General features: G+C 54.4%; 1 protein-coding gene and 1 long non-coding RNA gene across 4 annotated transcripts; one reads left to right on the forward strand and one right to left on the reverse strand.

Moving 5' to 3' along the window:
- Nucleotides 1–601: 601 nt before the first annotated feature.
- On the reverse strand, nt 602–24,184 carry Rapgef3 (Rap guanine nucleotide exchange factor 3). Of its 3 annotated transcripts, XR_007108268.1 has the most exons (29): nt 23,654–24,184; nt 22,973–23,185; nt 17,458–17,511; nt 17,264–17,370; nt 16,961–17,082; nt 16,621–16,789; nt 15,965–16,049; nt 15,579–15,639; nt 15,405–15,481; nt 15,088–15,234; nt 14,503–14,615; nt 14,159–14,247; nt 13,790–13,868; nt 13,439–13,598; nt 13,272–13,354; nt 12,382–12,421; nt 9,392–9,473; nt 8,975–9,121; nt 6,893–6,990; nt 6,294–6,419; nt 6,022–6,203; nt 5,684–5,774; nt 5,502–5,552; nt 4,571–4,658; nt 4,191–4,255; nt 3,727–3,781; nt 3,551–3,622; nt 3,110–3,391; nt 602–2,721 (listed from the first exon to the last, which is right to left on the reverse strand). XR_007108268.1 is itself a non-coding variant. In XM_047548884.1 (28 exons), exons 1-28 carry the CDS (start codon nt 23,657–23,659, stop codon nt 2,704–2,706), a joined length of 2,694 nt encoding a protein of 897 aa, XP_047404840.1. In that variant the 5' UTR covers nt 23,660–24,182; the 3' UTR covers nt 604–2,703. The 3 variants fall into 3 exon arrangements, 2 of the variants coding, with proteins under 2 accessions (XP_047404840.1, XP_047404839.1); XM_047548884.1 differs by lacking the exon at nt 3,110–3,391 and having other exon boundaries at nt 604–2,735; nt 23,654–24,182; XM_047548883.1 differs by lacking the exon at nt 3,110–3,391 and having other exon boundaries at nt 608–2,721; nt 23,654–24,179.
- Nucleotides 23,527–25,181, forward strand: LOC124982356 (uncharacterized). The gene is made up of 3 exons (XR_007108269.1): nt 23,527–23,853; nt 24,498–24,573; nt 25,128–25,181. It is a non-coding gene; the product is annotated as an uncharacterized LOC124982356 (long non-coding RNA).
- Nucleotides 25,182–27,868: the final 2,687 nt, after the last annotated feature.

The raw sequence follows: 27,868 nt of genomic DNA on the forward strand, positions 1-27,868 counted from the left end.
CTGTTCCACCCCTTCGTCAAGTTCTGTCCAGCCTCCCAGAGAAACATGACCCTCCCTCCCTAAGAGGATATGAACCTAGCCCTGCCTGCCTCCACAATCACGGGGAAGCCAAGCCGAAGGAGAAGAGAGAAGGGTGTGTGTGTGTGCGCGCATGCGCGCGCGCTTGCACAGGTGCAAGAATGACCCCCTCTGTCGTCTTCTCCCCATGTATACACACACACACACACACACACACACACACACACACCCCATTTTCCCTCCTTTTAGGAAACTGGGGTATTTTCAAGGCTGGATCTCCGACTGCCCTCACTCCCTCCCTCCCTCATTCTTCCCTCAATCAGCCCGTGAATGCCTCCACCCACTGTGGCTTTCCTAAAGCCGGGACAAAAACAGGAGCCCCTGCACATAACCTGGGCTGACAGGAAGCAGAAGGATTTGCCTCCCTTCCCTGCCCTGTACCTGGGCAATCACAAGGCCGCCATAACCTGGAGCCTTGTCCTCCTCCTCAACCTCCTGTCCTTGGGTGCTGAGCTGCCTGCGTCCCAGCTTCTCCTGCTCCTGTAACCCTGAGCACTGTTTCCTGGCAAGGCCTCTGTGCCCTGCCTGAGACACAGGCAGCTCGGAGGTTGCAGGGTTGTTCAAGGTGGCAGGAAGACCCATGTGTGGCCCAGAAATTCTGTCAGGACATAGGTGTGACTAAAGAAACTGGGGAAAGACAAAAGCCTGTCACATGTTTGGACTGCTGTAGCATCAGGTGCCAGGCTGGTCTCACCCTGGAGTCTGAGAAGATGGCGAAGAGCCATGGCTGGGTGACTGGCGTGGGTTTGGCTGAAACATGGACAGACAATGGGCTCAGAAGAGAAGAAGGCTCCTGGTCCTCCTGACTCACCGGTGCTTGGTCCTGGAGTCAGGATTGCTCAGCTCAGGAAGCTTTGGTACCCTGTCAGCATCCATCCCTGCCTTCAGGCAAGGGAACCGGCTAGGTTAGCCATGCCCTGGCTCCACCTCAGAAGCTACCTTGGACTTCAGCCAAGGTGACGCTGCCCCTCTGTGGGACTGCCCTCCACAGTCATTTCTGCCGCAGAGGCAGGAGCTACAGTTTTACTTGTGCATCATTAACAGACAGATGACAATCATCACAGCCATCTTGCAAATGGAGAAGTGAAGGCGGAGAACTGTTCATTGATTTACATTCTTTAGAAATCCAAGGTATGATCCCAGCTGTGCTGCCTCCTTGTCAGGACTCTGATCCTTTCTGGGAGCAGCTGGCATGTGCATCCATGACCTCAGGGCTGAAAGGGGTCTGGCAATGGGGAGGTCAGGAGGAGGCAGGGTGTGTCAGGGTGTCCAGCCTGAGCCTGGGTTGCTGGATCTGCAGAGCAGGTTTGGGGGCCACACCAGCGCCTCCTCTCCTGTTGCTGTGGGCCCGCTGCCTGGGAAGCCTACTCAGGTCATCCTGGAGGCCTGGGCCTCTCAGGCCTGACAGTGTGTCTCCCGCTGCCAGCTTCAGGGCAGAGGGTGGGGTCCTTGCCTGGGGCTTCCTGGCAGGAGTTCTGCCCCACAGGCAGGTTCACAGGGATGTGCTGCAGGAGAGGGAAGATAGGACTTAACCAAACAGAACTTGTGTGACCCTTCTCATCACTGATGATAAATCCTGATTTCCAGAAGACTGTTAGTTCTCAGAAGGTATCAGATGTCTTTGGGAGCCTTTGCCCAGCATCTTCTCTATCCCTGGCCACCAAGATGTGGTCAAGGGCAGAGGAACAGGGATTGGAGTTAGGAGGAAGAGGGCAGAAGATGCTAGTTGCATCTGGACTGTAGCAGTCTCTACCATGGAGAACTGGTAGTTTCCCGGGATTGGCTGAGACAGGGCCTCCGGGCCTGGGAGGCACATGTGGGGAGCAGCCAGCCATTCTGGAGCCCTGCTGTGGTCCCAGAGACCTTGCAGGGGCAGTGGGGCTGCTGTCAGCTGCTCTGGGAGCACGCTCTTCACAGCTCCTTCCCAGGGGGCCCGGTCTGGCCTTCTCTGCCACACCCCCACAGCTGGCTTTAGAACACACATATCTTTGTTAATTTATGGGAACAATAAGGCTCCTCAGGGACCACCACTCCCAGCCAAACAGTCCTGCCCACACCCAGCTGTTTATCTCAGAGGCTGTGGAAAGAAAAGCAGGACTCCCCACCCCCACGCAACAACCCGCCACACACATGCCATACATATGCAGTCTCTTTCAGTTCACTGTGAAAACAACCGCCAGGGCCTGGAGATGGCTGGACAACAGGGCCACGAGGACAGAAGCTGGAAAGGCCTGGTGTGGAGAGCTCTCTACTGAACAGAGTCCTGTCTCTGCCCGGCTCTCCCACTCACTCCCAGGGTCTCGCGTCCCCCATTCCTCAGCCTTGGGCCCCGGCACAGATCCACTCTGAGGTCCTCCTTAGCCACCAGTCATCATGGGGACAGCTGCCTCCATGCTGCCCGCTCCAGGGCCTCGAGTCACTCCACGAAGAGCCCTGCCCAGCTGTGGCCAGCCTGCGGGCCTCTTGGCCCAGGTCTGCTCTGTCTTTCCCCGAAGGAAGTGCCTGCTTCAGCCTCAGCTCCTCCTCATGGCTCCAGCTCCCGGGAGAGGCGGGAGAGTTCACGCTGGTTGTCGATGACCTTCAGCTGCTGGACATAAGCCCAGGTGCTGGCTGGACTCCGGGTGCTCAGGGACTGCTCCGAGCCTGGCGGGGGGGAGCTGTCAGGGAGGTACCATGGCAACTTCACAGAACCCACCCCGACCCCACCACGGAGCTTCCCTGTCTCCACCACCACCTGCCACCGCTTGTCACCAAGGCCCAGGACTGCCAACCCTGCACAACCCCCACAGATTTGGGGGACAGATTAACACTGCAATTAAGAGTACAGTTTGAAAAAAGCAGATTTCCATGATTTCACACAGCAAAATATCTCTTTTACTAAGTTCAAAGGTAACTAGAACTAAAAATTACTTTGTCATTTTACACACACACACACACACACACACACACACACAATTTCAAAGGAGTGTGTGAGAGGGATAAGGCTATTCTGAAAAACAGTGAATGATTCGAACTTCAGGATAGAGGTTACCTTGAGGAGGGAGAGGCAAGTGGATGGGGGAATATAAGTCACTGCCGATGTTCTTGTACTTGACTGGTCCAGTGGTATTGAGCGTATTATCAGAATACAAGCACACATAAAACGGGGCAAGGAAGGCACTGTTGTCTGAACCATGGGTCATGATTAACCCCACTTGATGCAACTAAGGTCCAATCAAACAGATGCAGGCTGGAGTCGAGAGCTCGGGTCCAGCTCCATCACTACCACACTGTCCTTCAGCAAGCTGTTTCAACGCTCCAGCTGCTTCCTCACCTTTAAGTTGGGATAACAGCATCACCTGCCTCACAGGTGTTGTGAAGAGGTACCCATACCAGCAACACAAGGGCTTGGCTCTGACCTGGCAGTGGCAAGTGCCCAGGAAACGTCAGCTACGCTAACTGTGGTCAACATCCACCCTCGCCCCACACTTACACGTGGAAATCCTCGATGCCTGGCTGTCCTCGTGGAAGTGGGACACTCGGCTTCTGAGTGGTGAGAGAGGCACTGGGTGGGGTGAGAGGGGGGAGTCAGGGAGACGGGGCCATGCCAGAGCCTGGCAGGGGACATAAGCTGGGGAGGGGTCCCACCAACGGGACCAGCCCTCTCACCGGTGCTGTGACTTCGGCAGTGGTGTAGCATCCTTGCGGCTCTGGCCATCATTCGCTGTGGGCAACACAAGGGCATGGGATCAGGCCTGCAGGACGCCAGCCCATCTTCCCCGTGCAGAAACTAGGAATCTGAGCTCCCTTTGAACTGGGTGCTCCTGGGGACTAGCAGGTGGCTGCTTCACCCTGGTGCACCAGAGAAGGCACCAGGCAGAGGATGGAAGGGAGGTCAGGAAGGCCTTAGAGAGAGAAGGGACTAGAAGGGGCTGTTTGAGGCTGACATTCCAGCAGTTCCCAAGGGAGAGTAGACCCGCCAGTGTGCTATGGAATAGAGCAGGGGCTATTTAACAAGTATTCATCTTTCTATTATTAACAAGTCTCAACCACCTCCCACGCTGCCCCTTCCCAGGCCATCGTCATACGTCCCCATCACACCAGTGGCAGATGGCCTCTCTGCTTGAACTCACCATCTTCTCAAAGTTGATGAGATTCTCCACTAGTGTGTGGTTTCCCTCGTGGATGAAGGTCATGTCTGCAAAGGGATGGTTTTGCTTGTAGGTTCCCAGACTCCTTTCCCCTCTGTAGCCCAGGAAAGGGGAGGGACAATAGCAGGGAGCCTGGCCTGTTCCGCCCACATGGCCCTCTGCCTCTATCTCCTCTTCCACCTGCAGCTCTTTCCTGGTTCCAGGCCTCAGATCACAGCCCTCCAGGGTCACCCTATTTGCCTTCCCATCTCCTGCCTGGGAATTCCTAACCCACCTCTGTGCTCCCCGGGGCATCGGCGCTTGAGAGTCTAAGAGGGCTGGAAGGGCCCCGATGGCTCAGGCGTGAGCGCTGGTCCCCTTACCTTTGAGGAGAAGGGGCATGAAAGGGATGACAGGAGGGGAGAGCTTGGTGAGGGCCAGTCGATACACTCGGTGGTTCCACGAGGGGTCCTAAGAGGAGGGAAGCCATAGAGGGAGGGCCCTGCAAACCACAACCCACCTCAGACCCCAACAACAGAACACCCTTCCCCACCTAGAAGGGGCAGAATGCCCATCCACATGGCCACAGCAAGAGGCTCCAGGCACAGCCTCTCCTCAGGCCCAGAAGCCACTGAGGATGGGCTCTGTGGCAGCCTGGCGGGGGCCTGAGACCACTGTCACTGCCAGTCTGCATGCATGTGGCCTCCCAGGCTCCCACTGGCCTAAGGGTTCTGGGAAAACTCTCTGTTTCCTCTGGTGGGTAAATTCCTCTGCACCTCTTGAACCCCATGAGGCGAGTTGTTTTCTCAAGAGCTCTGGGGCTATGCAGATAACACCTCGGCTGTGTTCTCTCTTGAACACTTCAAAACCCTCAAAAGTTCCTGGAGGTAGAGGGCTCAGGCTCTCAACTTATTCCTTACCCTACTCTTGGGTGTCCTAGAGGGGCCTCTGACCAGGTCTGGTCCACAGTGGGCACTTAGCACCAGACCTACTTCCTGGGTTCTTGAGCAGAAGACCTGTAGCCCAGTGTCTCCCTGACCCCCCCTAGCAACTAAGAGCCAGGCCACGCCATGTGTCCATCCTGATCTTTACAGGGGATCTCCTGTCCTACGTAGGCCCTGAGTAATCTGACAAACCATGCAACCCCCGTGACAGTGCTACACACCCAGTGCCTTAGCCAGCTCCCCAGACTCAGACCAGGGGAAACTAGGCCCTCGGTCAGCATCAGGAACTGAAAGTGACTGAAGACAGGCAGAAAGGCTACTGAGAAGCTGACCTGGGTTTCTGGAGGAAGGAGCAGAACCCAGCACTCACCAGCAGCCTCTCCAGGGCCGAGTATAACTTCCGGACTTTGTGGGGCAGTCGCTGTGGAAGAAAAGTGGGTGAGCTGTCACCAGCGGGATAGGACTCCATGGGGGAAGTCCCACCCCTAATCAGGACTCCCAGAACAGGAAGGAGGCCTGAACTTAGGACAGGGGTCCTCCAGGGGCACCTACCTCCCAAGTGTGGGCCAGGCGACTGATGGCTGAGTTGCTGAGGCCAAACATGATGGCAAAGAAGGAATTGAGATTCTTTTGCTCCTTGAGGCTGTGAGCAGAAGACCCAGAGACCTTCAGGGGAATCAGCCACACCCACAGGGCCCCCAAACAACAGCTAGGCCTGGGCCCAGGACAGAGCAGGCCAGCACGGCCTCTGCAGGACAGGATAGGAGGCAGAGCCTTTGGGGGATCCAGGACCAAAAGGGATGACAGATTTGGCAACACAGTGAGCGGGAAGGGGGGGTTTAAGAAATGGTGGCCTCAGGGCTCCAACCACACACCCAACAGACACTCACTGAGCCGCCAGCTTGATAAACTTCCTGAGCAGCTGGGCCCGCAGGCCAGGCACAGGGCACAGACAGAGCTCCGTGGCCACCCAGTACTGCAGCTCATTGAAGCGGCGCATGAAGCGCTCCAGGTTGGCAGTAGTGACATCCCGCAGGTGCTGGGGGCCCAGTACGTAGTGGATCAGCTCCACCTGGACGGGACAGAGAAGAGGTCGGAGTGTGCCAGGCCAGGCACCCAGCCACGACCTCTTCTCCCTGCAGCTCTGCCTCCCGCGACGCACCTGGTGAATACTGTTGAAGAGGTTCCAGTCGTGGTCTGTCAGCTGGCCTGCCAGGTCCTTGGCGCTCACTGTGTCCAGCCCCTCAGCAGAGCCCACAGTGGGCCCCAGCTGCTCCGGGTGTGGGGTCTACAGGTGGGAGAATACTCAGAGGGTGCCTGAGGAATCCAGGAAAGGGGTGGGGTGGGGAAATGGGGCTTGGGGCAAGACTCTGCTTGTGTTCAGAAGGACTGTGGGGCAGGCAGGGGTACCGCGGGGAGTGGGGGGGTTCTTGGGGCTGCAGCAGGCACAAAATGGGGCTTCCCAAGGAGGCATCTCTCTGACAGTTTCCCCAATGCTGCAGCCCTTCCCTGTGGGGTTCCTGTTCCCAGGTGTACCCTGACTACAGCAGGTCCGCTCTCCTTGGGAGATCCCACTCACATTATCATCTCCCCAATATTTGGAATCTCCCCCATCATCCCCTCTTTTCTCTTCCCCCTGAAGACCTAGTAGCAGTCAGAGCTAGACCTCTCCTTTCCCTATGGCCCCTCCCACGGAATCCACTCCTTCCACCCCGAAAACACAGTCCCCCCGCAGGCTCTGGCTCCCTGCCTGGTCCCTACCAGCTCATGCACTTCCTGTGGGTTGACAACAAAGAGCCGCTCGTTGAGCCCCAGGGATGTGGCCACACCACGGGCATCTGGCTGCAGGCCAACGGCATCTGCAAAGACAGCAGAGGCTGTGCTGGGTGGGGACAGGGAGGCAGGCCAGGGACCAGCTGGAAGCCCCACAGAGGCCTGCCAGGGAGCTTCCTTCTCCCTCGAATGGAGGGCAGGGCAGATGCTGTGAATGCGCAGGTGACGGTGCCCTTCTCTCTACACCACCCATAGCAGCAAACCCAAGGAGGTGACAGTAGGACTTGGTGACAGAGGCTGACCTTGGGCAAGGTTTCAACTTCCCTGGGATTCAGTTTCCTCCTTTGTAAAATGGAGACAATAAGACTTGCCAAGTTAGATGAGTTAACCTATGTAAACATGACTGAGTTAAGTATGTGATGCATATAAAAATCCTGTTGAAAATTGGGAAATGTCATACATGTCGTGGCATTGATTTTTTTTTCAGTTATTTTTATTTTATTTATTTTTAGGCAGTGCTAAGGATTGAACTCAGTACCCCACACATGCGAGGCAAGTGCTCTACCACTGAGTTACAGCCTCAGCCCTTGGCATTGATTTTTATCAGCTCCTTGTAGACTGGGACTGTTTTTAGTCATGTTTGGGTCTTCAGTTCCTAGACCACCAAAGTAAAGAATACTTTATGTACATGGAAAACATTAGCTCTTCTTATATTTATTGTTCTCATCTGTTTTACATTCCTATTTTGTGTATAACTTTATAATTATATAATATTAATGAGGTGATATGTACATATAATTTATAAACAAATATATACCTAGTAGGAGATTTATAATAAAATATTGATTACTGACATGGGTGTCAAACAGTGGTCTCGAGAGCAGTGGTCTAAAATGTGCCTAGCACATAGTAGGGTCTCAATAAATGTGGACCTTGGGAAACTGCAACTCACCAGGTGGCCACCAGAGGGCAGTGCTTCCCAGAGCAGAGCACACGGGTGACCTCATGAGTCTTTCCTCACTTCCTGAAGGGAGAAGGCTTTTCTCCCTTCCCAAGGGGTGGAGATTCCACCCCTTGCCATTATTCCCTGACTGTCCCCAATTCCCATCACCCTGGGCCCTAGCTGTCTGGCCTGGGCTGCACCTTTCACAGAGAGCAGTGTTTTTAATGTCCCGAGTTCTCCAATGGCAGATCTTAATAGACCTGATGCAACCATAGTCTAAGTACCGACTTTGCCAGGACCCCTGCTGCTTGCTTCGCACTTATTATCTATAGTCTAATACCCACCACAATACCAATTGGTAGGTACAATGATAGTGCCCATTTGACAGACAAGGAAATGGAGGTTCAACTTGCCTAGTTAGCAGTTGGTCTGGAATTCCAACACAGACATGGGCGTCCAGACTATAGTCTTAATCATCCAGCTGATCAATCCTGTCTGCCTTGGTATCTCTATCAATAGCTGACCCTCAAAAATGTTTGCTGAATGACTAAATGAACAAGGACTACCTAAGTCCAAAGGCCAGCTACATTCTCAATGTACGTATGATCTTGGGGAAACCACTTAGTTCCCTTGACCTTCAGTTTCCCTGTCTAAAAACAGGATAAAAGTACCTATGTCACCGTTTGTTATTAGGAGTAAATGAATAAATCATGAGAATGATAACGGTAGCAGCTAATACTCATGTGGCGCTGGCAGATGTGCCACGGACCATCCTATTCACTTGTAGATTTGCTCATTTGGTCCTCACAGTTCCTCTAGGAGGCAAGAACTCTTATTATCCCCATTTTACAGATGATGAAATTCATCACAGCAACTTAAGGGCCCTGACCCAAGACACACAGCTAGTGAGCTAAAGGTCTAGAATCAGTCACAGGCAGCAGGCTCCGGAGTTCATGCTCCTAAGCGTTCCACGCAAAGCAGTCTGAAGAGATGGAATAAACTTTCTGGAAATGCTGCCCATCACTAACACTGATGACAATGGTAAGATGATAATGATCTTAATTCAGGGGATCTGGACATGGATCTGAGGGGCACCCTCCCTTGGGGTCCTTCCAGAGACCACTCACCACCTGCAGAATTGACCTTCACCAGCACCTGCCCCTTGGTCCAGCCGTCCTTCTGGGCCAACGCTGCCAGCACCTCTCTCACGGAGGCTGTCACAGGTAGCTGCAGGGTCAGCACGGAGTGGTCCGGCCGGCAAATGTCATAGGGGACTGGAGAGGAGGATGGGGCCGAGCTGTGGGAGGAGGGGCCTGGCCCCCACCCCAGCAGGGAGAGGGTAGCAATTGCCTCAGTGGGAGGGATCCCCAAGAGGTGGGGAAGGGCAGGTGTGGGAGCCCCTGGCGGGTAAGCTGCATGCAGCCAGGTGTGACGGCACAGGAGGCAGACCCGCCAGGCAGCCTGGAACCCCCTCAAGGCACCCTGAGGTCAAGGAGAAGGGAGGCAGAGACAATGAGGGCAGATATCAGGCTCAGATCACCAACCTTTGTCCCCAACTCGAATGGCACAGTTGCTACTGGGGAGTGGCTCGTCCTGGCTGGGGAGCCAAACAGGCACATTCCGGGCCTGGGAGGAAGAGAAAGTGAGGCTTGGAGGACACCAGGGAGAGTGACAGGGAGGGGACAGTGAAGGGTATCACTGGGGGCAGGAACACACAGCACCAGAGGACTCTGCTTGCCACATTAACCTGAGCCCAAGTAAGGCACGGGGACTCCAGAGAAGAGACAAAGCAGGTCTCAGGGTGGACACGAGTGTGCCCTGCACTGTATGCTCTTCCCTCTCTGACAAGAAGGTCCACAGCTGTTCCAAGATGGAAATGCCTGAGCTACTGACCCCGCTTTCTCTTCCTTTCCCTTCTTCAGCTGCCATCTGCCATGAACCAGGCACTGTTCTAAGTAAGTATTCTCAACAGCCCTTTGACAGAAGCATTATTCTCATTTTATGGATGAGACAAATGAGGCTCAGAGGGGTTAAGTACCATATCCAAGGCCACACAGCAGAGTTGGAATTCTAACTCGCCCCTTCCTCCCTCTGTACTCTTGTACCCCATCACTGTGTCAGCTCCCTGTCAAGCCCCATGGCAGGCACACAGTGAGCTGCTACTACTGCGGAACTTCTGCTGCCGGAGCTTCCCTGACGTGGGTTCTTCTCCCCTGCCTGACACTGCTCTTCCCTAGATTCCCCAGTCTCAGCCCCGTCCTGGGACTTGCTCACAGCCCCTCGCACCTGCTACATATGGATGACACAACACTGCCACCGGGTGTGATCACGGTCTGGAACACCTCCTGCACTGTTCCACACCCATGATCCGTGGCCCCAACCTTGCACACACCCATGGCATCCCCTCATCTGCCTTCAAGACCTCACTTCTCCTGGCCGCTCTCCTGGGTCCCAGGATCCTCCCCAGGGCCTGTCACCTTGTTCTAGGGTTCTTGGAAATGGGTCTCCGGCACCCTCTTCTCCCCAGCCCAAGCTGACTCTAGCTCCACCTGCCCACAGGCCTCACTCTGACCTACCATGATGGCCCAATGGTTCTCCTCCCACTGACCCCTCAGGTGCCTCTATCCTTCCTACTCCAATCTGCCTGGTCAGGGCCAGCTTAAGCTCCTAACTGGCTTAGATGACCATGGCTGCCTGCTGGAAAAGCCCAGGTTATTCAGCTGACCTATTCAAATCACAAAGCAGATCTTGTCAGTCCTTGGCTCAGACCCCTCAAGGATTTGCACTGATCTTAGGACAAAGACCAGGCCCATTACCAAGGCCCAGGGAGTCCTTCATGCTCTGGCTTCTGCCTCTCCAGCCTCCCCTGGTGCCCCCCCTCTGTCTCCCTCCTCCAGGGCTACCTTGGGTCCTCTTTCTCCTCAACCCTCAACCTCTGCAGCTCACAACTTCAAGGGTCACTTCTCCAAGGACACTTTCCCTAATCCTGCACATCCAATCAGCTCTTCCCCATCTCTGCTTTCAGAGATCTCAGGCTTCATCTTCATAGATCATGAAGTTGTTTCTCAGATCTGCCCCTCACTCGACTGTGAGTCCCTGGCCAGGGGCAGCTCTCCCAGCCCAACACCAAGCAAGGGCAGGTAGCACAGGTGCTGGAGCTGGGAATGTGAGGCAGTTCCTAAATGTCCTCCAGGAGCTGGGCAGAGCACGAGCACAGGGGAAGCAGGCAGAGACCCCACTCATCAAGCTGACAGGCCAGCGGGATGTGATAGATCAATGGGCGATAGGGAAGTAACAAACAAAATGATTCTACAAGGCCGCATGCCTCAAAGAAAATCATACAGGGCATCTTGGGCATGAGGAAAGGAAGGGGTGCTCTGGATAGGGAGATGGGAGGGGGCCTCTCTGGGAACCCAACATTTTGACTGAGATTTGAAGAAGGATCCATTTAGGCCAAAAGCCAAAAAGAGTTCCATGCAGAGGAATGTACAAAAAAGGCCCTGAGGTGAGATCAAGAGAAAAGGAGGCCAGCTCCCAGGCATGGTGGCCCACACCTGTAATCCCAGTGACTCAGGAAGTTGAGGCAGGAGGATCACAAGTTCAAAGCCAGGTTCAGCAATTTAGCAAGACCCTAAGCAACTTAGTGAGACTCTATCTCAAAATAAGAAAAAAAATTTTTAAAAGGGCTGTGGATAGAATTCAGAGGTAAAGCACTCCTAGGTTCAATCCCCAGTACCCCTCCCCCTAAAAAAAAGAAAATGAGGCAGAAGAAACCTACAGCAAGCAGTTGGGGTGAGACAGATGAGATGGGGCAGGTTGCTGGGCAGGCTGAGGTAAGGCAAGCTTTCCAGCCCTTTCCCCCACTACTCTTCAACAAAATCTCAGCTCCAGGCATGCCCCCTCTGCTCCTCCCATCCACAGTGGGAATGACGCTGACCACCTCCACTCCCTGGGAGGCGGGTGTCACCTTCCTCTGGCTTCCTCCAGTACTGGCGCCAGGAACCCTTAGACCTCAGGGCTGAACTCAGCCACCACACTGCATCCCCTGACTCTGTGAGCATGAATTATCTCTCAAAGGAAACAAAGCCCCTCAGAGTCAGGTGCCGAGGCACATGCCTGTGATCCCAGCGGCTCAGGAGGCTGAGGTGGGAGGATCGAGAGTTCAAAGCCAACCTCAGCACTTTAGTGAGGCCCTAAGCAACTCAGTGAGATCTTGTCTGTAAATAAAATACCAAAAAGAGCTGGGGATGTGGTTCAGTGGTTGAGGGCCCCTGGGTTCAATCCCCAGTAACAAAAAAAAAAAAAAAAAAAAAAAAAAGCCCCTCAGGGTGGGAGGGGGTGTCTTAGAACTCAATGTCTCCCCAACAGGTCCCAGTTTGGGAGCCACACACAGCAAGGACCCAGGAATGTCTATCACAGACTCAAGGGTGTGTCTGTGGGTGGGGAACCCTCCCACATGCAGCCCCTCCAGGCAGGGGCCAGGGGCTGAGGGAAGAAGCGGGAGCCCCACTGAGACGTGATGCAAGGCAGGTACCTTCATCAGAGGAGAAGCATTCCCACAACCATTTTCCAACCTGTGGAGAGAGAAGGGAGGTGAGAGGGAGGTAAGGCATCCCTGGGGGCAGGATCCTTACAGAGTCAGGAGCAGACACCCCGGCTCTGGACCCCACCCCACCCTTACCAGCAGCTCAGAGGGAAGTGAGACTTGGTGAGTAGGCTGGAGTGGATCAAAATGGGCTTGACACCAGGACTGAGTTCCGGGACTTACCCAGGCCAGCAGGGGAGGAGAAAAACTAGAGGGAGACACAGGCTCTGGGCTCCAGATGGAGCACTGTCAATCAAGCTCTCACCCACCTGCCAAACCCCAGCCATCCACAGGAACATCTGGGTAGGCAAAGTCAACTCTAGGAAATTTACCAGGCGGGGCTGGTGGGGACTGGCACCGAGGGGATTGGGTAATAAATGTGTGCTGAATGGAGGAAGTGAGAATTGCAGGTGGCGCTGGGCAGAAGGAGCAAATGAAGAATTGCAGGACGCTTGAGAGCGGATGGTGAGCGTGAACAGCAAGGGGACTGATAAGAACAGCTAGCTGAAGCCGGGCGTGGCGCAGGCCTGTAATCCCCGGCTCAGGAGGCGGACACAGGAGGATTGGGAGTTTGAAGCCAGCCTCAGCAACTTAGAAAGGCCCTACACCACTCAGCAAGACCCCGTCTCTAAATAAAATATTTTAAAAAGGGCTGGGGATGTGGCCCGGTGGTTAAGCCCCCCTGGGTTCAATCCCCAGTACCAAATAAAAAGAACAGCTAGTGGAAGTGAGTGATGCCCTGGGCTTCTAAAACCAAATGCCTGCCCAGAGTGTGGGCCCTGAGTCCCCTCTGCACTGTCAGGCATGAACAGGACAAGCTAACATGAGTCAAAGGGCACCTGTGGTGTCGCCGCCTCTCTGGCCACTGCTCCCTCAGCAGGTTGCTAAGTCGGGCATCCCTGCTCACCAGGTCTGAGAGTTTCTGTAAAGAACCAAGATTCCCTAAGATGGCTGTAGCTGCGCCAACTCTGGGCAGCCTGGTCAGTTCTGCCTCACTCCCGGGTACCTGGAGGAAGCTGGTGGCCACGGGGTCTGTGTGGAGCATGGGGCCATAGAGAGCCACCCATTGGCTGACCAGACGCAGAATCTGCTGCCTCTTATTACAGACGTAGGTGCTGCGCTCCTGCTCGTTGCCTCCTGCAGGCTCGGCTGGCTCCACATGGAAGGTGGGCACCAGTCAAGGGAACCACAGCTGGCAGGCAGAGTCACCCTCCACACCCGAGGCAAAGGAGGGGCAAGGTGCCCAGGGTCCACCCACAAGCTGGGCCTGGCATGAGGCTGGTGCCTGGGGAGTTCATCCCTCACTCCATGCGCCATCCCACCCTCGACACACACCACCCCAGCACCGGAAGGATATTGGTGCAGGAGGGCAGCACAGAGCTGGGCGCTGGGCATGAAGACACTGTGGGTCAGGAGGAAGTCACTGAGGAACATCTCTGTTGGACAGGGTAGGGGGACATGAGGGATTTCAGAAGCCAAGTCCACTGATCACTGCACAGCTGAAGCCTCCCTTCCACAAGTTCCAGCACAGGCAAGGTACCAGCAATACCCAGCCTGTGACAGCGCTCCCCACCAAAGCCAAGAGCATGGGGAAGAGAACTTCCTGCTAACTGGCTGTGTGGACCAATCCAGCAGCCAGTGAAGTCAGGTGCGGGGTTCCCGGCCCTCTCCCAGGCTGCACTGACCCCAGTGAGTCAGGGAATAGGCAGGGTGTCTCCTGCCCTACCTGTTGGGTCATGAGCACTGGAATCCGGTCGCATGGCTTCCAAGAGAAGTTCTAGGATCTTCTCTGGGGTGCCAGACATCACTGTATACCTAGCAGAAACAGCCAATCTATAGCACTTTTATGCCACTCCTCCCCATTCCCACACCCAGGACAGGCATCAATAAAAAAATCATATCTCTCCTCCTAGTTTGCCAACCCTGCCTTACCTTGGGATGTGGGGGAGGTTAATTCAGGGCTTACATCCTAGTCCCTTGATACCTCCCCACTCCCAGGTGCTAGAGGGCAAGGGTACGATACAGAAGGAAGGAGAAAAGTGCAAAGAGGGAGCACGGTGATTGTGTTACCGGTTCCTGCCAGGGGTCGGGGGGCGAGAAGGGCCAGTGCCCTGGGAGGTTCTCTCCAGCACCAACACTACTTTGCCATGTTCTTCCAGCCTCATGGTCTTCGCTTCCACATCCTGGAAAACAAGCCACACCTGGCGCTCAACACAAGCTGGGTTCCTCTCTGGACCTTCTCCTCCACCTCCTCCCTCTAGACCCTGAGCCCAGGAATTTCCCACAAGGCCCCTCGGCACTTCTCTCCCATCCCGACTCCTTACCATACACCTCAGCTGCCCATCCCCGAGCCCGATCCCCCTCCTCCACCCCTCTCCTCTCTGGACCCTGCTTCTCCATGGCACTGCCTTCCCTTGTACCCTAGTCCCCCACCCGTACACCCCACCACTCCCCTGGCCTCCCACACCAAGCCTGAGGTCTCACGGAGCCCCTCAGCTTGCCACAGGCATTGACCTCCTCACATGCACCTGAGGTCCTCACTCCTGGTCACCATACCCCAGAACCTCCTCAAAGGCTCTCTCTGGTCCCTATCCTTTGTCCCACACCAACTCTCTAGGCTTATGTCCCCTGCTCCCCCCATCCCCACAGCGGCACCTTGACAATGCGGTTGAAGTCTTGCTTGTCCACACGCAGGAAGTGACAGTTATCTTCTCTCAGGATGATGGTGGCCGCCCGGGGTGCATCATTCACCAGAGCCAGCTGTCCAAAGTCATCTCCCTCATGCAGTGTGGTCACCAGCCCCTGCAGCCAGGTCTCAGTCACAGCCCATCCCACTCCCAGTCCGTGGGACAGACCCAGAAAGGAAACATGGGGGATCTGCAGTCTTGGGATTGGCACAGGCACTGCCCACAGGACAGGGACCTGGAAACAGTTACAACCAGGGCACTGGGGTGGGCAGGAGGAGGACTCACCTTGCCATGGGTCACCACATTGACAGACCCCTTCCAGATAATGTACCACGAGGTGCCCTTGTCACCCTGGCTGAACACTGACAGACGCACAGATCAGACACAGTCCCTCTGTCACCCCACCACTCCTCCATGGCCCCTGCGCCTGTCCAGGCCCTTATGCCCAGCCCGACTTACACACAGTCCCCGCCTTGCTGTGTGGTTCAAAGAGCAGAACTGCTGCCAATTCCCGCTTCACCTGTGAGTAGGGAGAAGAGGGTCAGTGGGGCAAGCTCAGCTGGAGTGTCAGGCTCAGGGAGAGGTGAGCACTAGGTGACCAATGTGGCCAAGCCAGGCATCCCAAGGATGCAGCAGGAGACACAGCAAGGAGATGAAATGATCAAGAGAGACAGGAGGGTATTCAGACTAAGGGCTGGACCAGAAATTAGGCTGAAACCAAGCCATATGCAGAGGAGAACAGGCTGTCCCCTGGTCCAGCAGCTGGAGCCTCAGAGGAGTCACAGGAAGAGGAGACTCTGGGGAAAAGGCAGGCCCAGCAGGCGGACTGGGGAAAGCAGACTGACCGAGTTGGAGAGGTGGGCCACAGCCTTGATGTGCAGCAGCTCCTCAAAGATGAGGTCCAACTCCTCATCCGTGCGCTGACCTGGGCTGTGGGCACAGGATTGACAGGAGCACATGCTGAACTGTGGCCCAGGGCCAAGAAGGGAAGCCGCCCCACCCAGCCAGCTTGCACAGGGCCAGATGGCACCTCCGTCATGATCGTTATCAACAGCGGGCTAACCTTTGCGGAGTGCACCCCAGGTGCTGGACATGGTGCTAAGCACCTAATCCATCCTCATAACAGCCCTGTGACGTGAATACTATTATCCTTTCTTGACAGAAGAGGAAGCTGGCCTCCAGAGGCTAGGCCACTTGGCAAGTAACTGGTTGAGTTGGAATTTGAACCCCAACCTGACAGCAGATATCAAAGCCTACTCTCTCTCAGCCATGACTGCATCTCACAGTGGGAAGGGTCCTCCAGAGACCCTCTGGCCCAATACCCTCACTGATAGAGGAAGAAGCAGGATAGGGGTGGGGGTCTCAATATCAGACAGCAAATTCATGGCAGAATGTGGGTCAGAGGTCAGGTCTTCTGGGTTTCTTCCCTCAGAGATGAACCTGGAAGCCATTAGGGTCCAAATGTAGTGTGGGACCTGGCATTGTGGGGTGTAGGACTTACGGCTTTCGAAGTGCCACAGTGAGCAGGGCATCAGGCCCCCTCTGGGACAGCAGGGTCATTGCCTCTACCAACTCCTCCTCCATCTCATGAGCTCCCACAGGCTCCGGCTCTGGCCCAGGGAACCGGTAAAACTGGGCATCTCGGTCCTGGAAGGTCCAGTCGTGTTTCACTGGGAAACCAAGGCCCAGGCATGGGGGAGGAGAGGAAATTGAGGCCATATAGGTATGAGGTCCACACTTTGATGCCAGCCCCCTCTGCAATCCCCACTGGTGCCTGATTCCCAGCTCTGCCCTGTCCCATTCCACCCGCCCTGGATGCCCTGTCCTAGGCTCAGGCTCACCATGGCAGAGGGCACCCTCATCCAGCAGCACCTGGCAGATGCCCACAGCCTGGCTCCGAGAGTGGACCCCAAGGCCCAGGGCCAACACCCAGTCCACCAGCTCTCGACCAGAGCAGCACTGTCTGTGGGAAGTGGAAGGAGGTCAGAGAATCAAATAGAAGGTAGGATGGGCGGGCCTCCATCCAGAAAGGCACCATTGGAGGCCCAAGCCCAGTCCTTCCCCTAGAAGCAGGACTAGCAATAGAGTCGCAAAGGAGAGAAAACAGCAGAGGCAGCAGGCAGGCAGGCAGGGCCTCCACTCACCGGTAGAGCCTGAGATGATACTTTCGGTCACGGATGAGGCTCGGGCAGGTGGCCAGGAGATGTCGGTGCAGGTGCTTCCCAGCCCTGAGCACCCGCTCGGTAGAAGCCTTGGAGGGAGTAAGGGCATGGCAGCCTCAGGCCCTGAACCCCTCAGCTGGTGGCCCCCTTCCAGCTCCACCCTCCGGCTCTCATACCTGCTCCAGGTTCACACTGAAATCCAGGGACTCCTCACTATTGGTGAGTGGCGTCTGAGGGCAGTGGGGAGAGTTTGTGGGTCAGTGCAAGGCTTTCAAACAGCTCTGGGATGCCTCACTGCCCCCTCGCTCCCACCCTTGCCCAGCCCCAAATGCACTCGGTTAGCCACACGTGCAACAATTACACATTTGCTGCACACCTTGTGCACCAGGAATCACCTCTCCCCACACGGCCATTCTTATCCCTAGACCCTTTTCTTCCTCCCACTCCCAAGCACTGTAATTCTGCTGGTGAGAGTCCCAAGATCCCCATTCCAACTTCCTGGGGCCCAGTTATGCCCAGGCTCCCAGGTAAACAGACACTGTGTGGGGGAAGGAGCTGGAAAAACATGAGGATATGATGTAAGAAGACCTGAGACTGGCTGGGACAGGAGCAGTTCAGGGGACCTAGGATCACTTGCTTCTGAGCTGCAGCTGCAGGCTGATCCCAACCCCAGGATCATGGGCAGCTCTTACTCCCTCTATGGGTCTTGGTTTAGTGTAGTAATTAAAAACAGAAACCCCAGAGCCAAACTCTCAGATTCAAATTCCTAACTCCTCCATTTACAGGTGGTGTGATCTTGAACAAGTGATTTACCCTCTCCCTGCCTCAGTTTTCTTATGTGGGAAATCTATAAAGCACTGATATTACAGTGTACAAGCCTTTGGAAGGACTGCATGAGTTAATGCATATTGAATGTTTAAGCCATTGCCTGGCATGTAGTTGTATATACATGTTGGCTATTATTCATCTGTGAAGCACAGGGTGGGGTTGCTTGCTGGAAGGCTTCTGCAAGATGCTGCGAGTCCATGACCCTGTGAGAGTGTGTTCAGCCTTGGCAGCACACAGGACTGTTCGGTAAGATGGGGCTTATTGGAGAAGCATTGGTTAACAAGGTTTCCCTGTCCTTGGTATCATCAAGTCCCCCAGACTCCAGATCCTGCATACTCTGCCATGTCAGTCATGAAAGCCCTCACGGCCCTTCTTTTCTAGTCACCTGAGAACTGGAGTTTGTAAACAGCTCTGGACTGGATGCTCTGCCCTCTATGAGCCCTCCCAAAGGCAAGCACTTCACAAAATATGTGAAGTTTACAAAATATGTCCCACCTCCTTGATGTCATTAGAACCTAGGTAAAATAGGATCAGGTGTGAAATAGGCAGAGCAGGTATTATCTGTCCTATGTGCCTTACAGGGACACAGAAGTCTGAGGTGAAATGCCCTGTGTAACTGCCGTGCATGCTCAGGACCACCAGCCAGCTATGGATAAACGGAGTTCCTACCCACAGGGCTCACATCCTCGATCTATTCCATCCACCACACCTGCCTGTTTCTTCTTCCTCCCCCTTCCTCTCACCAGCAACACCTCTCCTGCTTTCATATCTGCACTCTGGGTCCTGGAAAAAAATCTGGTCAGGGAGCTGGGGCCTGAGCCCCCTGCCCTGAGCTGGCAGGTCCCTTGTCACAGGCATCATAACACTGTGCCTAGGCAAAGGCCTGAGGTCTGGCATGCACAGGCGCCTGGCCCAAAGCTGGGCGGAAGTTACTAGGTGTCCCAAGGGTATCCCTGCCCGGGTCATGGGGCCCAGTCCAGTGCCAGACACAGAGCCCTAGAGACTTAATGACAGGAAATGAGGAGGAGGAGGAGCCAGGAAAGGAGGAAGGGCAGGAATGCTACCCAGCCAGACCCCTGTGTCGGAACAAACAGTGCCCGAGTGCTGATGACTTGTTGTTCATGTCAAAATGCCCAGGTTGGCCCAGTCCCTGCCCCAGCTCCCTTTGGTGCCCACAACCCAGGTCTCAGCACTGGCTCCTTCCTGGCATTATTCTGACCTAGGGGTGTGTAGGGGCGGGGGTATTCCAGGTCATGTGAAGAGGCTGGTGTTTCCTGTCCTACCCCAGGGGCTGAGCACAAGGGTCAGAAAACGCCCCTCCACGCCGGCACATGAGGGCTCAGGACAGGACCTGAAGGCATCCCTCTCATTTCACCAAGGAAAGCAGAAGTCCAGAGAGCTGAAGTAACTTACCAGTCACACAACCCCTTAGAAACTTAAGATTCTACTGACGACTGACCCTAGAAGTAGGTATTTGCATCCTTTTTCACTGCTAGAGAAAAGGAGACGCAGAGGTTGCATAACATGCCCTGCAGTTGGTAATCACACTTCTGTCCATCTGACTCCAAAGTTCTTAGCACTGCGCCCCACTGTCTTCTGTGGCGCCTAACCCCAGCTTCCTCTGCTTTGTGGATACAGAGATATAGCAGAAGTATTCTGCCCTCAGGAATGTTCCATGGGTAGGTAAGTTTAAAAAACATTGTGTTAAACAAAATTAGACAGGCTTGTTATGAGCCCCTCTGGGCCCCTGGAACATTCACGTGCATAGGAACCTCTGGGGTCGGGCCAGGAGGGGACTATTACTCAGAAGCAGTGAGTGCCAAGTGTGTGTGCTCCTAAATCAGCCATATGTGTTCAAATTCTGGCTCTTGTATTACTATCTGATTGTGTGACTTTGCGATGATTATTTAAGCTCTCAGTGCCTCAGTTTTCTGATCTGTAAAATGGGTTTGATGGTTAAAAAAATACCCATCCCATAGGGTAATTATGAGATCAAGTGAGTTAATGATGTCAAGCAAGCAGAGCAGTACCTGGTACACAGTAACTGCTTAGTAAATGTTAAGTACAATAACGACAAAACTTTATTTTTTCATGATGGGCACCTATTACCTGGACACAGTGCAAAACAAAACAAAACAAAAACAAACACAGTACCATGGCTGGCCCTGGACCTGATCTGATCACCCTAAGTGTCAGTTTAGTGGTTCTCAGTTGGAAAGAAGTGGCTGGTGTGGGTCAAGGTAAACATGCTTGCCCACCTCCTCTTCTCTGTAATGGACAAGAATAATTCAGGGTGGAAGAGGAGGTGCTAGGTCCCCTGGCACCAACACAATGGCCTATCCTACCTTCTCTCCCTGTCACTGAGTGTCAGAGCAGGGCTGAAGGGACAGGCACAGAGCCAGACAGCATGGGGACCTGTCAGACCAGTTCCCTTCGGCCATGGCTAAGGTCCCAGGCCAAGCTGTGCACCGTGGCCAGGGAAAGGGGCATGGGGTGGGGATGTCATGGGGGTCAGTGCTGGATCCAGCAACTGGAGAAAAGTACAGCAGGGCAGTGTGGGCATGGACTCCACAGCCAGATTGCCATAGCGTGATGCCCAGCTCTGCCACTTAGCAGGAACACAACCCTCCCCTGTCACTCAACCTCTCTGTGCCTCCATTTTCACGTCTATAAATGGGGACAATGACATTAGGACCCATCCCACAGGGCTGAAGTGATACGAGCGTCATTTGATATGACAAAGGCAAGGCTCTTAGCACCCAGGACATAAATACAGTTACTATTAGCCACCATCATTATTTGGGCAGGTTGGATGAAAGTATGTTTTCTGTTTAAGACAAGAGGGTCACTTTCCCCCAAACAGTCACTCCTGGGCTTCCCTGAGGCTGTGGAACCCACCAGAGGTCACCCTGATCTTACCCTGTCCCCCAATCTCAGATTAGATCTCGTTTCTCCCTCATAATTTCCAAGGAAGATGCTCTTCATTCCTTCTATGTCACCTCTGCCATCGTTGCCAAGTTCTTTCTGTATCTAACCTCAAGTCCTCCTGCTGTTTTCATTTCTACTTGTCTTGGTCTACCCAGAGACAGAAAGAGCTCTCTTCAGACCTCTTCTCTGGGAGGTTGATGGGTTTTCCCCTGGGCTTTGTGAGAGGTAGGTGTGTTCCAAATAATTCCCAATCCTGTCCTGAAACTGCAAGCTTACCTCCTTCAGCTCGGTGTGCACTCTCCCTGCTGGCACTTTCTCCTCATGGGATCCCTCCGTGGGTCAAAGGCACCAAGAGATAAGAGGTGCAGCTTTACAGGCACCCAGAGCCCCTTAAACATGGGCACGAGGGACTGAAAACTCCCCAACCCCTTCCCTGGGGATGGACACCAGGAGAGGGTGGGCCTCTACCCCTAACAATGTAAGCTCCCTCCAGTCACCCACTCCCACTACCCCCCACCCCCACCTGGCATGGGAGAGGCCTTGATTCTGTGCCTTTGACCCCATTTACACTCCAGCAACTCTCACCCCCACCCTTCCGGCTTCCCCAGCAGGCCAGTCCTTCATTTCTGGGGGCTCAGGAGACAATGTGGCGGCCTCCTCCGCTCCCTCCCAGACTTTGGATCCCAGGAGATCCTCCAGTGACCTCATTGTCCTAGTACCTGACCTTCCCCCTCCCATCCCCTACCTAGTCTCTACAAGCTGGGAAGGGGACAGGAAATGTACAAGTAATTATAGCCTGAGAGGGAAGGAGGGAGGGAGGAGGGTTCCAGCCCATTGGCTCCAAGCAGTAGCTACTGCTATGACTGGAGAGCCAAGAGGTAGGGGAGCACAACCAGGCCCAGAGGCACCTTATCAGGAAGTTCAGGGACAGAGGAGTGGGGGAGAGCTGGGACAGACACTTGGATTCCCCTCTCAATTCTAATTGCAAATAGGACCCCTCATCTTGACAGGCCATGTTTTTCTCAATTCAGTCTCATGTTTTGGTAAATAGAAATGGCAGTTAGGCAAGGTAGGGGGAGGGAGAAGGTGGTGGTGGTTCTACTTGAAGGGCCTTGCTGATAAGAGATGAGGTCTCCAAGTTTGTCATTGACTCCTGCCTTCCCTAGACCCCTTTACCTGGTACCATCCTCCCTGCCTCCCCTGCCCTGTTCAGTGGGAACACACAATAGACACATGACTGACTCTCAGGTGAAGGGACTCTATTAAGCCTGGGTGGTTGGAGAAAGCCTCCACTGAACAGACTCTACAGTCATTATCCAGCCCCCTTTCCTCCCCAGCACCCCACTTCCCCCCTCCTGATCCCTCTTTCATTCTTTCAGCTCCAAAGACATTTTTTCACTGGCAAAAAGAACTTCAGTCATTCTTGATTATCCATATTTCTCAGAATCCTCCTGAATTGCCCAAAGCCAGATGCCAAGCATTGTCCACATGACCCCAAGATCAAAAAGCAGAATCAGCCAAGTTCAATTGTTCACTAAAGGAGAATGTTGCCACGGTGATGTCAAGAGCGGTAAGCAAGCTTACTTCACCTCCCACTTGAGCTGGCCCCCATATTTCCCACCCCCACCTGCAGAGAACACACAAGCACCTACTCAATGCCTGGCACACACAGGTTACGGATGTGTGACAAGTTTTCTTTCCTTTATCCCCATGCCCAGGTGGGGGTACTTGAGTACCACAAGCACACACAGACACAGGTTGCAGCTGTGTGAGCACCCACGCACACTGCAGCCAGCTTCCCCACCCTCCATCTGCCCCAGCTGTACCACGCTGCACCCCCAGAGCAGCCAGACCACAAGCAGCACTTGGCATTACAGCCCAGGCCCCCTCCAGCCCAGGCAAGGGGCCTGGCCTATGCAGAAGGAGGACACTCACCCAGCGAAGCCCCTGGATGCGGCTTGGGCGCCGGTGCTCAAGCAGCAGCTGGTAGGAGCAGCTTCTGGGCCGGTGCATCCTCTTCAGCACCATGTTGAGCAGTGTCCCCTCCGGCACCAAGTCGGGGAGGCCCCCCACCTGCGGTGCTCCCAGAGCTGGGCTATCCTCCACAGCCGGGCCCACCTGCCAGCGGCTTTCACCTGGCAAGCCCACCTGTGAGGAGGGGAGGAAGGTAGACAGCCATAGATAGGGGCTGGGGCAGCTGGATCACTGCACAACTGCCCCAGGCAGAAACGCTTCCTTAGAGTCCTCTGGACTGGTCAGGCGGAGGTGCTGCTACCGTGCCAGGAGCCGGGGGAGGGACAGGAAAACCTTCACGGAGCCTGCTGGTCTGGCGTACTAAGGGGTCTCCAGCTGGCTTACTGAGAAGACCCGGCCCTTCTTCTCGGTCTCTCTGGAATTCTGCCCCACCTCACTGCTCGACCCTGCAGGGATCTCCACTCCTTCCAGTCCGAGGCTGTAGACTCACTGGATCCCCCAGAAATGCAGTTTTGGCTCAAATCCTCCTCCCCCTTCTCCCTCCCCAACCAAAGCTCTTCCCCCTCAAACTCCCCACCGTGTCGGCTTCCTCTCCCGCCCTCTCCAGTTCCTCCTCCCTGACCCTGACCCCACCTTACCCACCTTCATGTTCCTTCTCAAGCTCGCACAGCCTTGCAGGCTCTAGCCGACACTGGGGGATCACCAGTCAGCTCCAAAGGGGGATCCTGGACGGGTGCCGGGTGCCGGCGCAAGTCCGGGGGACAGTGAACAGGGCCAGTTCCCGACTGGAACCGGCTCCGAGGACAGCAAAATGCAAGACTGGGTGCAGAGGCTCGTCTTGGGTGAGTAGAGGGTAGAGGGTGTGGGGGGAGTACCCCCCACACCCCGGTCAGCGACTAGGAGCCCGGAGCCTCCGCCTTCGTCCCAGACGAAAGAGCCAGCTGGCACAGGGCGCTGAAGCGAGGCTGCAGCTGGCACTAGTCCGCGAGGGAGCTGTCACACCCCCTGCGCTGCCCGCCCCCTTCCCCTCCCTAGGACCGGCCGAGGGGGTGGGGAGGAGGCGCCGGGCCTGACCGTAGTGGAGGACGCGGGGGAAGCGGGCGGGCACCGGCGTGGGGTGGAGTCGGCACCCGGGGGTACGTACAGAGGGCACCAGCCAGAGCCCGGAGAAACCCCGGAGGGTAGGAGCGGCCCTAGGGTGTGTGCAGGGGCCGCGGAGGCTGGGGTGTCGAGGTCGGGGCGGTGAGTGGCGGCACCGGTCGCCACGTGGCCGGGAGGAGAAATGCAAACAAGGAAACCGGGGGAAGGGGAAGGGGGTGAGTCACTGCTGCCCCACCCGGGAGGGAAATCCGGGCTGGGGCCGCTTCCCGGCCGGGGGCGTCCTGCCTCCTGTTTCGGTTCAGGGTCTCCAGCATGCCCGGGGAGGGACTGGGCGACCTTCCCGTGGGGAATCCCGCTACTGAGCTTCACACCGCTGCGTTCCCAGACACACACACGCGGCACGGATGGGAAATTGTGGCTGGAGAGGAAAGACCGCTCTCCGGATGGACCATGGATGGATGGTGAGGGACAGAGATATGGCCCCAGTGGAGGTCGGATTTCTGGCAGAACTTTGTAGAGAAGGGGTTTTAGAGAGCCACGCCCCCCACCGCGGGCTTCCTTGTGGCGGGGCAGGTGGAGGCAGAGACCTGGATTCCATCCTGCCAGGCGGGCTACGGAATAAGTTCAGAAGCCCTCCACCTCCCCAAGCCTCAGTTTCCCCAACCGCACAGGAAGCCAAACACCGCCTTCTGTTGCACTCATGCTTGGGAGAGGGCAGAGACTGTGACCCTGGGACAGCGACTTCCGTGGCGCCCCGTAATTGTAATTGCTCAAGATGATAATAAGGGTTTAGGAGAAGGCTCACAGCCCGCCCCCAGCTTTCTAGGACGCGCTCCCTTTGTGGCCCCTCTCAACCTCCTTCCCACTGCAGTTGAGCCTCTCAGTAATGGGGAAGAAACATCGCAGACAAGCAAATCCCCTCTGCTTTTGAATGCTGGGCCCCCATCCTCCACTGATGATTATTGTCTTGAAGCGGGGAAGGGAATTTTAATTGTAATTAAAATTCCAATTTCAGCTGGGAGTGTTTGTGCACGACTGTAATCCCAGAGGCCCAGGAGGCTGAGGCAGGAGGATCACCAGTTCAAAGCCAGCCTCAGCAAAAGTGAGGTGCTAAGCAACTCAGTGAGACTCTGTCTCTAAATAAAATACAAAATAGGGCTGGGAATGTGGCTCAGTGGTAGAGTGCCCCTGAGTTCAATTCCTGATTAAAAAAACAACAACAAAAATTTAATGTTCATGTGTATAAATTTTCCCCAGGAGTTTATTAAAATGCACATTCCAATTCCTCAAATTCAAATTCAGTTTTACTGGAATGAAATGGAAGATCTTTGTTTTGGACAAATATATCAGGTCATCTGCAGGGTCCACACTTTAAGAAACACTGGTAGAGTTTTTAATGCCCCTCCAAGGATGGATGGGAGCCTAAGAATACCTTGTCACAGATCCAAACCCACCCAAGTACCTGGAATTTGGAAAATGGAAGACTGACTTGGATACTGGCAGAAAAGAATGATAGACTGGGGGGGTCTCAGGTGTGAATGGGGAAAAGAGTTGGGATGGGAGGAGGGGTGGAGTAATGAAGTTTCAGGTTGATGGTGACAAAGACCTGGTCTAGAAGTTCTTGCAAGAGTTTCTTGAGACCTGACAATGGGGTCAGAAAGTGTCCCCTATTTCCTATTCCTGGTGCCCCTACTTTGGACAAGTGGAAAAGATGCCAGGGGAGTGAGGCAGGACACCTGCTTATCTGTGGGCCTTTCAGTAGAGCCACAAAAGCCAGTCATGTCCCTTACACTGTTCCCAAGTGCCTTCCATGTATTTAATCCCTGTCCCAATCCTATAAAGTAGATACTACTACCATCCCCTCCTTACACGCGGGGAAATTGGGCCTCCGAAGTATCGAGGTCATATGGCTAGTGAATGACAGAGCTGGGGCTGGGACTCAGGTTGTCTGGCTCCACTTAACCTTCATGCTATACTGCATGAACTCTGCACTCCATTCAGTCTGCTAGACTGTCCTGCCTAGGAGAGGATGCGATGCTAAGGAAAGGTAAGTGGAATGTGGGCACAGCAGGGAGGCCTGGCTGGGGGCAGGCATCCAAAGAAAACCATTCAAATAGGTAAAAATGAAACTGTCCCAAACCCACATACACACCAGTCCCTCTCTCCTGAGAGACTGAGGAGATGGCCTGAGTTCACTGGTGGCCTGGAGACACCATAGAGATTGAACTTCCCACTTGTGTCACTTTTATTGCAGCAGGCGAGGCCCCTAGCCTCCTGCCATGGCAGGTGATGGGGCAGGGTTTTCCTTCTCTAGATGGGGACCAGACAGTGAAATTACTGCTCAGTAGATATTTGATTGAGGCTGAGACCTGAAGAAGGGCAAGAGACTGAGGAAGACATCCAAGTCAGATGGGGAATCATTTTGGGGACAATCACGTCATGTTCTGGTGCAGCCTCCACCCTACTCTGTCATTAGATGCCTGGCAGGTATGTTAAACAGAAAAGAAATAATAACAATGTAACATTTGTCAGACCTATACTCTATACTTTATATACATTCACTGATTTAATTGTCACAACAACTCTATGTGATAGGTATTATTGTTATCCCATTTTACAGATGGGGAAGGTAAGACTTGAAGAGATTAAATGGCTTACCCAATGGAAGTAGTGAGTGATTCTAACCAAGTGGTTTTGAGTTTGTGTGCTTTTCCACTTTACAGTCCTTCCTCAGAAACATTCTGACAGCTCCTACAAGAAAAGCCCACATCTGGATCATGTCCCAACACCTGGTGCACTAGCTCCACAGGTAGGAGATGAATAAGCAGATGGTGGAAGCTGCACAACACGCCCCCTTGACATAGTCTGTCCATGCAGTGAGCTTCTGTCAGAGCATGAACCTCCTCAGCCCCTTCCCGTCCCTTCAGGCACGTGACAAGGGCCCACAGAACAGTCAAGAGTAGGGATGAGTGCGGAGGGCTAATGGGACCCTGGCTCTGACTCTGGACTGTATTTCTCCCACCTTGGCCTCTTTGCTCAGCTCTACACACATTAAGCCTATAACTTCCTGGATTTCCACAGGGCCCTTAAACTCCATTTGTCCAAAACTCCCTTCCTGCTCCAGGGCCCCCTCCTCCTACCTCATTTTCCTTGACTCTTAGAAACCTGCACTGCCTAAGCAAGGAACCTGATAGGCTAGGCCTTCCTTCTCCCACATCCAATCAGATACCAAGCCCCGTCGATTCAACCAGTGGAACATCTCTTGGGTACCTCCATTATGCCCTTCTCCCCTGCAACTGCTGTAGCCCAGTGGTGGTTTCTTCCAGTACTTTCTGTCTACAGCCTGCTGTGTTACTGTGAGGTACTTTGTAGACTTCTTTTTATCCTCAGAACAACTTATTTACAAGTGAAGAAACTGAGGCACAGAGCAGTGAAGTAACCTGACCAAAGTCACACAGCTAGTAAGCAGTAAGTAGAGTCAGACTCAGGCACTCCAACTGTAGAGTCCATATGCTTAACCACTATTTTGTACCACGGCCCCTCCCACTTCCATACCTGATTGCTGCTCTCAGTCTTGCCTTCTTCAGTCATTCCCATGCCACAGGCATCTCTAAAGAATCTTTAATCTATTCGACAACATTTACTGTAGGTGCCAGGAACTCTGCTGTAAAATGGGGCAAGAAGATCCGGTCCCAAATTTCCAGGCACAGAGAGTCTAGTGGAATTATCTTTATCTCACTAACACACCAATCTCCC

Source organism: Sciurus carolinensis, chromosome 4, assembly GCF_902686445.1.
Source record: "Sciurus carolinensis chromosome 4, mSciCar1.2, whole genome shotgun sequence".
Classification (NCBI taxonomy): domain Eukaryota; kingdom Metazoa; phylum Chordata; class Mammalia; order Rodentia; family Sciuridae; genus Sciurus; species Sciurus carolinensis.